Source organism: Microtus pennsylvanicus, chromosome 1, assembly GCF_037038515.1.
Source record: "Microtus pennsylvanicus isolate mMicPen1 chromosome 1, mMicPen1.hap1, whole genome shotgun sequence".
Classification (NCBI taxonomy): Eukaryota; Metazoa; Chordata; class Mammalia; order Rodentia; family Cricetidae; genus Microtus; species Microtus pennsylvanicus.
In genome coordinates this window covers 247621-261022 of record NC_134579.1, presented here as the reverse complement: position 1 = coordinate 261022, position 13402 = coordinate 247621, and the positions used below count along the sequence as shown (strand labels likewise).

The following is a 13402-nucleotide window of genomic DNA, read 5'->3' as shown; positions in this document are numbered from 1 at the left end:
TGAGCATCTGAGAGAGAAAATGTGACACTGACATTAATTCCAACTTTCTTGAACCTTGCCATATTTTTCATCTATATCTCTTTACAGTGGGCAGACTGAGGGGATATTATGGAAGTCAATAGGACTCTGCTGACTGAGTTTGTTCTCAGAGGAATTACAGATCTCCCAGAGCTGCAAGTCCCCCTGTTCCTGGTGTTTTTCTTCATCTACATCACTACCATGGTGGGCAACCTTGGCTTAATTTTTCTCATCTGGAAGGATCCCCATCTTCACACTCCTATGTACTTTTTCCTTGGAAGTTTAGCCTTTGCAGATGCCTGTACTTCATCCTCAGTGACTCCTAGGATGCTTGTCAACATCTTAGATCATGATAAAATGATTTCCCTACATGAATGCATGGCCCAATATTATGTTTTTGGATCCAGTGCTACCACAGAATGTTTTCTTCTGGTAATGATGGCTTATGACCGCTATGTTGCCATATGTAACCCTCTGTTCTATCTTGTGGTGATGTCCAATAGAGTGTACACTTGCCTGATAGGTGTTTCATATATAATTGGTTTTCTGCATCCACTTATCCATGTAGGATTATTATTTAGATTAACATTCTGCAGGTCCAATATAATAGATCATTTCTACTGTGAGATCTTGCCACTCTATACACTTTCTTGTACAGATCCATCTATTAATGCATTAGTTGTGTTCATTTTTTCTGCTGTCATACAAGCTATTACCTTCACGAGTATCATGGTCTCCTATGCCTGTGTCCTCTTTTCCATCCTGAAAACAAAGTCTGAGAGGGGCAGAAGCAAAGCCTTCTCCACCTGCAGTGCACACCTGCTCTCGGTCTCCTTGTTCTATGGCACTCTCTTCTTCATGTACGTGAGCCCTGGGTCTGGACCAAATAAATATAAGGATAAGATGTATTCTCTGTTCTACACCATTGTGATTCCTCTGTTGAATCCCTTTATTTACAGTTTAAGAAATAAGGAAGTTTTAGGTGCTCTGAGAAAACTCATAAAGTCATAAATCCTTTTCAGAAAAAATTAATGTTTGTCTTTTAAATACATCAAAATTTCTAGTTTTGTATTGTCACATATAGCAAGCTAATATACTGCTAAATAACAAATATTTCATGCAATCTTTAGTCTGTGTGATTGTCTTATAAATATTACAGATTTCTAAATCATTAATGCACACTTTTAATGTAGTTCTCTATTTTTGTTATTTTAAACCCACATCAATAGATTAAAATAATTCAGCAAATTAAATCTGCTTGTAACAAAAGCAAATTATAGTTTTTATAGATATATACATTTTAGAAGTAGCTTGAATTTATATTCTCTAAGGAAATCCTTTATTGGTATAAATCCATTGCTTAAAATATATTTATGCTCTCCAAAACATGCTACTTTTTAATGCATTTTTATTTAATGACTAAAAGCTGCAAGTGTAAGTTTATTTGTTATAATCAGAGGAAATCCTATATTCCATATTTGCTGCTCAGAAAGTCTTGTATTAATTGAAGGTCTTATCCTATGTCTTAACTTTTCTCATTACCCACAGAAAGTGTGTGTGTGTATGCATGACTGTACCTCTCTCTTTGTGTGTATATGACTCTGTGTGTGCATCTGTGTCCTTGTGTGAATATGTATCAGTGTGTGTGTGAGTGTGTGTATGCATGACTGTACCTCTCTCTATGTGTGTATATGACTCTCTGTGTGCATCTGTGTCCTTGTGTGAATATGTATCAGTGTGTGTGTGTGTATGTGTGTGTGTGTGTGTGACTGTGTGTATGTGTGTGTGTGATACATGGAGGCCAGAGATTTCTCATTTTCCAACTTAGTGATTTTGAGACAGTATCTCTCACTCTACTTTGGGACAGAGTCCTGGCCATCAAGGTCCAGTCATCCTCTGGTCTTCAGACCCTACTATGTTTTGGTCTTTTTGTATGAAGGGGATTCAACCCCAGGTTTGTTCAACATACTTGTACAACAAAGCTTCTTAACCACTGATCCGTCTCCCTGGCCCTCAAATGACTATGTATGTGCTTAACAGTACTTTTAAGAGGTTATCATTTCTGTCATATTTATTGAAGCTATCAAATTTTAAGAGTTAAATAACTAAAATAGTTTAAAGTATTTTAATAACACATAATTCTTTTGAAACTTATTTAAATTCTTACATTTTTATTTAACAAGTTTCCATATAAAATATTTTGCTCATATTCTTTCTCCTTCCCATCATTTCCCAAATATTCCTCTCCTCAAAACCGAACCATGTTCATGATTTTTTCTCACAAAACAATACAGCAGGAAAACAAAAAGATAACACAACTCAAAAGTAAATAATTTAGCAAGAGTTCTTCAAACAGCAATAATTGTTCCAAGCATAATATTCACTACTAGTGCAGCAATGACATTCCTACTAGGGAAGATTTGAACCCTATTGGAAACATATGAATTTAGCATTAAGACATATTTTAATTATGTCCTGGTGGCACATGGATACATTCTACTGAGTGGGTTTCAAATAGCCTACTCCATAGCTGAATAGAGCATAAAAATCTTTTTTCTCCAAGATAAGTTTTTGCTTTTAAAATAAACATCAAACCATAATTTTATAAGTATACAGTCAGGATTAGTTTTTATTTAATTTTGACCTAAGGAATATTTCAAAGACTTTGATTTTGTGAACGTAATCATATACACACTATCTTTACATTTTATTTTTTATACATTGTACAACATAGTTAATCCTCCTAGTTTCATCCTTATGTATTTACATATTTTAAAAATCCATTAATGTTAGAGACAAACTAATTTACAATCTAAAATTCTTTTCAAACCCAAAGTATTTCCTTTTCCTGTTACTCTATCAAAAATATGCTTTACAACTATCTTTTATATAGTACTTTCTACATTTAATAATCCTGTTCTCTCTCTCTTTTTTAAAAAAAATCACCTTAAAATAGACTATTTTCTCATACAATACATTTGTATTATGTACTTTCCCTTTTCTCTACTCCTCCCAGTTCCTCTGCACCTCCCCCCCACCAGATCGTATCTCTTTCTGTCTTTCATTAGAAAGAGCAGGCATCTTAGAAATAACAATCAAAACTTAACAAAATAAAATTTAAAAAAATGATGCAAAAACTTCCATAAGAAGTTGGACAGAGCAACCCAACAGGAAAAAAAGGGTCCCAAGAACAGGCAAAAGATTCAGAGATCTACTTGTTCTCATAGTCAGGCGTCCCATTAAAAGTGTAAGATTATAGCTATAAGTACCTCCCAGCTCAGCCTGCTTGGGCGCTGGGACCGAACCCGAATCGGGAGGGCAAAGGGGAGGGCGGTAGTTCCTCTGTCTCCATAGCCTGCCTGGAGCAAGCAGGGTGGGCCCTTTGTTTGCGAGCTACCCAAGCAGCACTGAGTTTCGATCTGGGCACCGGGAGAGACATCATTGTGGTGAGTGAGTGCTGCGGCAGCCGGGAACAGGGAACTCAGACGTTCCTCATCCCTCCTACACTTCCTGGTCATCCTGCAGGGGCTATACTGCCCGATACCTCCTCTCTCTTCCCATCCCATCCAGCTTACATCCAGATCCCCCCCATCCCCTGTCTCCCACCCTCCCTCCCTCCCTTCTTTGGCAGCATAGCACTTCCCAGCTCAGCCTGCTTGGGTGCTGGGACCGAACCCAAATGGGGAGGGCAAAGGGGAGGGCAGTAGTTCCTCTGTCTCCATAGCCTGCCTGCAGCAAGCAAGGTGGGCGTTTTGACCCTACTTCATGTTCTGGCTTTGTGGGAGCCTAGCCAGTGTGGTTGTTCAACTTCCTAGACATGGACGGAGGGGGCCGGACCTTGGACTTTCCACAGGGCAGGGAAACCTGACTGCTCTATGGACTGGAGAGGGAGGTGGAGAGGAGTTTGGGGGAGGGGGAGAAGGGTGGGAGGAGGCGGAGGGAAATGGGAGGCTGGGATGAAGCGGATACTTTTTTTCCTTTTCTCAATTAAAAAAAAACAAAACAAACAAAAAAAGATTATAGCTATAATACATACAGAGGATCTGGTGCAGACTGATGTAGGCCTTGTGCTGCTTGAGTCTTTGTGAGTTCATATGCCCTTTGCATAGTTAAGTCAAAGGAACTTGGTCTCCTGCTTTCCATCTCCTCTGACTCTTAAAACCATTTCACACCCTCTTCAGTAAGATTGTCTGAGCTCCGAGAAGAGGTATCTGAATGAAACTTCCAATTATACCCTTTCTTAGCATAATGTCTGACTGTGGGTCTATATATTTGCTCCCATCTCTTACCAGAAGCCACTTTAATGATATCTGGATAAGGTGCTGATCTACTTGTATGGCAGAATTACATTTAGGATGCATTTTATTTCTTTTTAGTTTATTGTTTGACAAGTTGTGTTTGGTTTTACCCCAAAGTGGGCTATCTAGTCTCTCTTTCTTAGTATTTACCCAAGCAATGTTGAGTATGAATTTCTTTTCAAGGGAACACATTAAGGAGTATAGCTTTTGTCTGCAATGTCTCTGGCCAGCTAGGGGCTCTGATCCTGTACCAGAAGATCCATCAGAGGGGTGAGTGAGTTCCTGACCCACAGCAGTAGCCTGGGAGACGGAGCACAGACATTCCTCAACCCCATATCCTTCCTGCTTATTCTGCAGGGGCTACTCTCCCCTGCTACTGTCTCCCTCTTCATATCCCATCCCAGATTGCACCCAAAAAACCCCTCCCTTCTTTCTCTCTTCTTTGGGTCCATAAGATCCCAGCTCAGCCCTTTGGGCGCTGGGATTGGGTGGTGAGTGCGACCGTGTGGGAGTTCCTTTGTTTCAGTAGCCTGCCTGCAGCAAGGTAGGCCTTTTGTTTGCGAGGTCCTTGGCCAGCAAGGGGACCTGATCCTGTATCAGAAGATCCATTAGGGAGCATTCAGAGGAAGAGATGGGCAGGCACCAATGCACGAATTCCTCCAACAATCTGAAAAAACACATGAAAACCCCAGAACCCAGCGAACTTACAACAGGAGGACTTGAACACCCTAATCAAGAAGAAGTAGAAAAAATTGACCTTATGAAAGTGATAGAGCCCCTTAAACAGGAGATAAAAAACTCCCTTAAAGAAATGGATGAGAAGAATAACAAAAAGTTTGAAGAAATGAGTAAATCCATAAATGATATCCTAGGAAACTAAGAAAAAACAATCAGATAATGGAAACAGTTCAAGACCTGAAAACTGAAATGGAGAAAATGAAGAAAACACAAACTGAGGGCGGGCTGGATATGGAAAATCTAGGTAAATTTACAGAGACTACAGAAACAAGCATAACTAACAGAATACAAGAGATAGAAGAAAGAATCTCAGATTCTGAAGACACCACAGAGAAAATAAATGCACTGATAAAAGAAAACAGCAAATCCAACAAATTCTCATCACAAAACATTCAGGAAATCTGGGACACAATAAAAAGACCAAACCTAAGAATAATAGGGGTAGATGAAGGAGAAGAATTGCAGCTCAAAGGCCCAGAAAATATATTCAATACAAGTATAGAAGAAAACTTTCCCAACCTAAAGAAAGATATTTCTATGAAGGTTCAAGAAGCATACAGAACACCGAATAGACTGGACCAAAAAAAAAATCTCCTCGCCATATAATAATCAAAACACAAAACATACAGAAGAAAGAAAGAATATTAAGAGCTACAAAGGAAAAAGGTCAAGTTACATATAAAGGTAAACCTATAAACTTCTCTATGGAAACCATGAAAGCCAGAAGGTCCTTGATAAATGTACTTCAGAAACTAAGAGACCATGGATGCAAGTATACCCAGCCAAGCCTTCATTCACTATCAACGGAGAAAACAAAATATTCTAGGATAAAAACAAATTTAAACAATACGTAGCCACAAATCCAGCCTTACAGAAAGTAATAGAAGGAAAATCACAACCCAAGGAGTCCAACAATGCCCACAATAACTCAGACATCTAGCAATCTTTCACCAGCACAACTCAAAGAAGGGAAACACACAAACTCTTCTACCAAAAAAAAATGACCGGAGTTAACAACCACTGGTCATTAATATCACTTAATATCAATGGACTCAATTCACCTATAAAAAGGCACAGACTAAGAGATTGAATACAAAAACAGGATCCAGCATTCTGCTGTTTACAAGAAACACACCTCAACCATAATTTGGATACTTTTATACATTTATATACTTTATAATGACAGTAAGTTCTATAGATATCGTAATTGGTGACTATAATAAAAAACATATGTAGGAGGAGGGCTGCTTGTTTGTCCTGGTTGCCTAGAATCAAAATAATCACACAGAAACTGTATTAATTAAATCATTGCTTGGACCATTACCTCTAGTTACTTAATGGCTAACTTTTACATATTAATTTAACCAATTTCTAGTTATCTGTGTATCACCATGAGGCCATGGCTTATCTGGTAAATTCTGGCATCTTTGGTGGGGCTTCATGGCTTCTCTCTAAACTCTGCCTTCCTTTTCCCAACATTCAGTTTACCTCTGTTCTCTGTGCAGGCCCAAGACAATTTCTTTATTAACCACTGGTATTTACAGAATACAGAGGGAAATCCCACATCAAACATAAGACAAATAATATGCATTTGATATCTAAAGGAAGGAGGATGCCAATAATTATTTTTAGAGAATAGTTTCACTTGGAACCTTTAGTATTTTGCATATTTTAGGACTTGGGAGTGTATTGTAAGAAAGAAAACAGGATAATAGGAAAATGGCAGAGGAAACATAATAGAAAAACTATTATCTGGTTAGTATCCATATTTTCCCTTTTAGAAATATATAATTATATATAGTCAGATTGTTTAGTTTTTAATTGAGAATAACATAAACCACTTAAATTTCTAGGCTGTTTCATTTTTTTGTACAAAACCTATGGTCAAGTACTGCCTTCTGGCTTTATCCAGATGAGAAAATAAACACTTCAGAAAGCCAAATTGAAAAAAAAAAGTTTGAGTGGTAAAATGTAATCCTTTGGATTCTGAAGTGGTGGGGTTGAATTTTCCTTCAGTTAGAAACACAAACATTGTATTTTACATAAATAATAGCTGAGCATCTTTTCAATCCAGTAAGATATTATGCAAGAACTATGAAGCAATTAATGGTGTAGTAAAATGATATACAGCTATGGTGTCAAATCCTTTTAACTGTATTTAGTTAATTATTATGCCTATTTCACAATGTGTGGTCTAGGATAATTGAGAATACTAGATGCTGTGTTAGGAACAAGGAGAATCATAAATCCTATGAAGGGAGTTTGCCTTTGAAGTGGTGGTGAAAGGTAGTAGTATATTTTATAAGGATCAATCAGTGTGGAAACTGTATTTGAAAACTCAATTGTAAGACACAATGGCTAGGAGGTTATGTAAGTCCAAACAAGGTATGAATAATTTTCTGGGTTGAAATTAATCATGGACAAGCAAAGAAATCTATGGATATAATATAGTCTTCAGTTAATAAAATCTAGAAGAGTGAATTTCCTAAGAAGGACACAGGAAGAAAATTAGACTTAGGAACGGGGTAGAGAAAGACCATTTCAGGATTGAACTTGTTTAATTTTAAGTGCCTTTGGGATTTTCCCATGAAAGTAAAGTTAATTAGGCAATTTCAATTGTGCTCAATTATAGAGAATAACAGGAAGGAAAACAAACTCACTGCAAACACTGGTCATCATAACTGCTAAGTAAGCCCCTACAGAGTATCAGAGGACACATGCACACTCTTAATTGTAACTTTGTGTGGATTATTTAATGATTCTTGACAATGCCCAGTTGAACAATGCTGACATTGTCCTATTGGGAGTCTCTTCAAAATACTCAGGGAACTTCATTCAACATTGTTTAGAGGGCGATTTAACAGTAGGTGAAAGAAATGCTATCCTTCTCTAGTTTGGAGTTCCTGAGGAAAATCTATGCACAAATAACACTGTCTTATCCTGTACTTTGCATGGTATTTCCAGAAAATGAGCATGGTTCCAGTTTTCTAATGTTTTGCAGTGATTGGGTGAGAGTGAACATATTTTTATAATTTTCACTGATATAAAGTTGCATTTTTTGTTAGAGAACAAAAAATTTCCAGGCATAGAAATGGATACTCATTTGCTGATGCTCCATTTACAATTCATGGTGGAATAGACAGCATCATTAAGAAGTTTGCATTAATTAATTGAGCTTTGAAAGGCGATTCATTTCCCTCTAGTATATTTTATATACAAATTCATGAGTATTTCCCTCAAATAATCCTACATGATCTGAAACTGAAAATATTAGTACTCTGATGATATGAATAATCTTGAATCTTAGATGATATGTATCTAGTCAGTTATAATTTTAATCAGTATTTGATACTCTTTTGTTGTACGAGCTGCGAGTTGCATTCCTGCTGCCCTGCTCCCAGCTGCATAGCTAGCTTATGCCCCAAAATAACAACACACAAGTTGTATTCATTTAAACACTGCCTGGCCCATTTCTATTAATGTGTGTAGCACCAAGGTGTGCTTACTGGGAAGATTCTAGCCTATGTCCATCCTGGGTCGGAGCTTCATCATGTCTTCCCGGGAGAGGGGAGCATGGCGTCTGAGCTCACTTCCTCTTCCTCCCAGCATTCTGTTCTGTTTACTCCACCCACCTATAGGCTGGCCTATCAAATGGGCCAAGGCAGTTTCTTTATTAGCCAATGACCTTCCTCCATCATTTTCCCTTTTTTTTTGTTTAAACAAAAAGAAAAGGCTTTCACCTTAACATAGCAAAATTACTTATAACAAAGCAAGAATTACAGTTACAATATTTACATCTACTTTATCTTTTATCATAACTAAGGAAAACTATAACTATATATTTTTTAACTCCATCAAAGACTCCAGAAGGATAAAATATTACATAATTAAACAAGAAATAAGCAACTTTCAAAACTCTAGAAATGACAGAGACATCTCACTGACTGTACAGTCACCCAAAGTTCTTTTGTACTGCTGGGTCATCCATCTTTGGCCTTCAGGCCCATAGTATCCAGAGACATTTCCATGAAGCAGGAAATTTAAAGGCAGTTCAGTCACTATCTGCTTTGTCCTTCAGAATATCTTTCAGACTCTTTCATGAATCAGGAACCTCGAAAGATCATCTCACCTTTATGCAAGTTTGGTAGTCCTCTCTCTGCAGGTTCTCTGTGTCCAGTTTATACAATAGTCCAGGCAAGAGCAGTTTCTTGCCCAAATGGCTATCAAACTCCATAAGGAACCTCTTTGATGCCCATCTTCTACTTGAAGTAGATTGGTGCTGCCAGGAGCAGAGTGTCTCATTGTCATGAAAAGCCCTAAGTTATTAAAACATTAAATGTCCTATTTTGTAGTCTTTGAAAGATATGAAGAATGTCTATCTAAAATATATCTACGTACATCTAGAAAATCTAACATGACTACAAACTTAACTATTATAGATGACTATCCATTAACAACCTATATACATTACATTTTTAAATGAACTACACAATCACAATACCTTAATTAATATCAGAAATACATATAACAAAATTGACCTTAAAATCCATACCAATGCAAATTATTCATATCTATATCATATCCCCCTTTAAATGTAAAAGAACATTTATAAACAGTATTTGGGAACATGGGTGCAGTTTTTCTCTCCAAACTGCTTCCTGCTGAATGGGGGCGCTGTTATTCAGGTCTTTAATGGTATAATCTGTCTGCTAGATTCATCTCAGTCAGCAGTCGAGTGAAGTAGCTTTTAAGGGTGTTCACAGCAACCTTTCAGGAGGGCGTGGTCTATCATGCCATATTGGAATAGAAGCAATCCACAGGGTCTCATCCTCTGTGAAAACAAAAGAAGAATCTCTTTTCCAAAGTATCATATACTTAGATCCAAATTCTGAAGTCAAGGTATTTTCAAAATATCTATGTTGTATTATTTCAGCAGCATTTATAAACAAATATCTTTTAGCAGCTGTTGCTCCTTCCTCAGCATTCAAACAATTCAAAGAGAGCATAATAGCATACAGTATCAAAATTCTCTGTTTATTTTCCATTTTTGTACGGATTTATTTTAACTCTATTTTATTTTTACTTTTGAGACAGGTTTTCTGTATATCTTTGTCCTGGAATAACTCTGAAGGCCAGGCTGTCCTTGAACTCTCAGAGATCCGCCTGTCTCTGCCTCCCAGGCATTGGGATTAAAGGCATGTGCTACCACACCTTGAAGTCACAGAGGTCAATCTCCCTCTGCCTCCCAAGTGTTGGGATTAATGGTGTGTCCTACCATACCCAACTACTCTCTTTCTTCCTTTTTTTTGTTTTTTACTTTAAGAACTTTAACTTTTAGTCTACATATATTTTCAACACACTGTAAATCATTTAGAGGTTTTCTTTGTTTTTGAATCTCTCTTTACTGTATCTCTCTCTCTTTTTCTGAATACATGAGCCTTTAAATTACAGAGCAATATGGGTAGGATTAAAGCCGTGGCTTTGGCAGCTAGATCCAGCCCATTCCTTAGCTTTCCAGCCTCATGGTGGAGGTACCTGTTATAGCCATGTTTACCGCCACAACTCTATGGCGTTTTAAGGTCCCTGCCAGCAAGCAAACTGCAGCATTCTGCTCACAGACCACATTCAGACTACCTGCTTGAGTCTGAGTTTGCCCTGGCAGGATGGCCCAGAAAACTGGCATTTTAAAACAGCACAACTTTTTTCTTGCTACGGCTGAAAACAAACAAGCATTCAGTCAGCTTTTATCACCACCATTTAAGTGTTTCATGGCAGGAACTCTTAAGAGCTGCAGGGTTTTACAGCTAAAGCTGAGTCAGAAAGCCTCTCTTAGATGAGAGCACTTGCTTGCCTCTAGCAGGCAGAGCAGACCCAAGAAATTGCTGCTACCATGTTGGGCGCCATTCTGTTGTACGAGCTGCGGGTTGCATTCCTGCTGCCCTGCTCCCAGCCGCCTGGCTAGCTTATGCCCCAAAATAACAACACACAAATTGTATTCATTTAAATACTGCCTGGCCCATTTCTATTAATGTGTGTAGCACTGAGTTGCGCTTACCGGGAAGATTCTAGCCTATGTCCATCCTGGGTCAGAGCCTCATCGTGTCTGCCTGGGAGAGGGGAGCATGGCGTCTGAGCTCACTTCCTTTTCCTCCCAGCATTCCGTTCTGTTTACTCCACCCACCTAAAGGCTGGCCTATCAAATGGGCCAAGGCAGTTTCTTTATTAGCCAATGACCTTCCTCCATCACTCTTTTGCATAAGAGAGTTCTTGTAGCTATTTGAAAGAATTCCAATTTGCTCCCAATCTTGTATTTTCAGTAAAGACAGAACTTGTTCATTCTCCATGCTGAGATTTATTCTCAAAGCTGATAATTTAAAATTAGATGAACATAATATACTGTTATAACTAGAATTTTATGGTCTTTAAGTATTAACTATTCTCATCAAATTATTTATGCTTTCAACATATGGAAACATAACAACATGTATTCTTATATGTATTATACCTTAAAAATATTAATCTGAAAACTGAACATTCTTTAAGAAACTGTCAATCATAAAAGTCTCAATTTAATTTAACTTTATATGTCCTTTCATGACAGGGTCAGAAATTAAGAGCACAGGAATAAGCTTTATCAGAGAATTGCTGGGCAAAAAACAACTTTCTTTTTTTGTATGTTTTTCTTTTCTTTTTCTTTTTGCCAATCTAACAGATTCTTTATTAATTAGAGGTAAGTTTAAGGTTTTTTTTTAAAGTATCTACTTTCCATGCTAAAAATTTTCCCCACTTAAAATATTTAAATCCTTGGTTCTCAACCTGTGGATTATGATTCCACCTAAAATCATAGGAAAACATAGCTGTTTACATTATGATTTATTATAGTAGCAAGATTACAGTTAAGAAGTAACAACGAAAATAATTTTATAGTTAGGAATCACCACGAAATAAGGAACTGTAGTTAAGAGTCACAGAATTTGGAAGGTTGAGAACCATTCGTAAGCAAATATATTTCTTTTCCTAGGTTTATTTCTGAATTTAGCTGAGTTTTAATTCTAAAATTAAAGATGAAGTGCTCCTCATTTTACATGGAATTTTCAGTATAGAAATACCTTTATAAAAGGCAACAATCAGAAGTCACTGTTCTTTTATTTCTGCCTCTGTTCTACACCATTAACTTGTAAAGGCCCTTCTTTCAGGTATCTACATGCAATTTATACATTTGCATGCTTACCATTTTTTTGTTGTTTGTGAAATGATTTAGGCTTTATAGGATTCTTTCCTACTAGAACTCTCACTGGGATTTATTACTTGTTTCTTCTCCACCCCCTTCCTTTCCACAATCTCCCTTCACAAAACAAAACCCCCAAAGACACTATAGTAAATTTAGCATTTTTTACCAACATGCAAAATATATTTTTAAATGATACGTTTTACACAAAATTATTAGTGGTGTGACAAAGAGATTGTAATTATTTTTATTTATCTACATATCACTCAAGATTTGATACTGTCTAAAAATCTCAAATTTTGTTTCTGTTTCTTCTTTCAGCACCGAATTTTAGTCTATGTTATTAATTTCTCCCACTACTTTATTCTGGATATGTTTTTCCCTTCCCACCTTAAAAAACAAAGAATTATATATTACATGCACACACACACCACACACACAGATTAATTCTTGTGTGTTTATGCTTTTATTTCTAGGGTAAAATAAAAGGAGAATATATCAGACATATTTGCATTTAAAATGGGATTTTATAAAATTGTTTTCAGAAAACCTGTCACAATTACTTTTCCATAATTAGTATATGAAAATACTATTTTCATCATCTCCATTTATATTGAATATATTATGCATTTTAATTTCTGATAATGTTATGTATAAATAGGGATATATGTGAGTATGTATGTGTGTGTATGTAAATTGTATACCCAAATTGACCATCTTTCATTTCACTGTGGTCAGAATACAGACATAAATCTTCATATTACTTTCATTCATACATTAAAATATATTTCTCAAATTTATTATATGTTCTTTGTTTTTAAAATACTGCTTGTTGTTGTTGCTGCTGTTTGTTTTATGATGAGTTGTTTCCTTGGATAATAGAGATAACCTGCTCTTTCTTTGCTATGTGTTACTTTCTAAGTTTGATGTGAGGGTGGAGTCTAATTTATTATTTCCAGACATGTAACTGCAGGTACAATCATTGTTTTGGATTCATATCAGTCATATACATTCTAGGACTTATTTTTATCTCTCTATTCTGTCTACTTATGCTTTTTCCTAATGTTTTGTTCATTAAGCCTTTAACTTAGTTCACTATTTATTAAGTATGTTTGACTGT

The 13402-nt window shown here is 36.6% G+C and overlaps 1 protein-coding gene across 1 annotated transcript; it reads left to right on the top strand.

Moving 5' to 3' along the window:
• The first annotated feature begins 108 nt into the window (after positions 1-108).
• Positions 109-1029, top strand: LOC142838092 (olfactory receptor 5AC1-like). Its single transcript, XM_075953389.1, has one exon. The coding sequence runs from the start codon at positions 109-111 to the stop codon at positions 1027-1029; it is 921 nt and encodes a 306-aa protein (XP_075809504.1).
• Positions 1030-13402: the final 12373 nt, after the last annotated feature.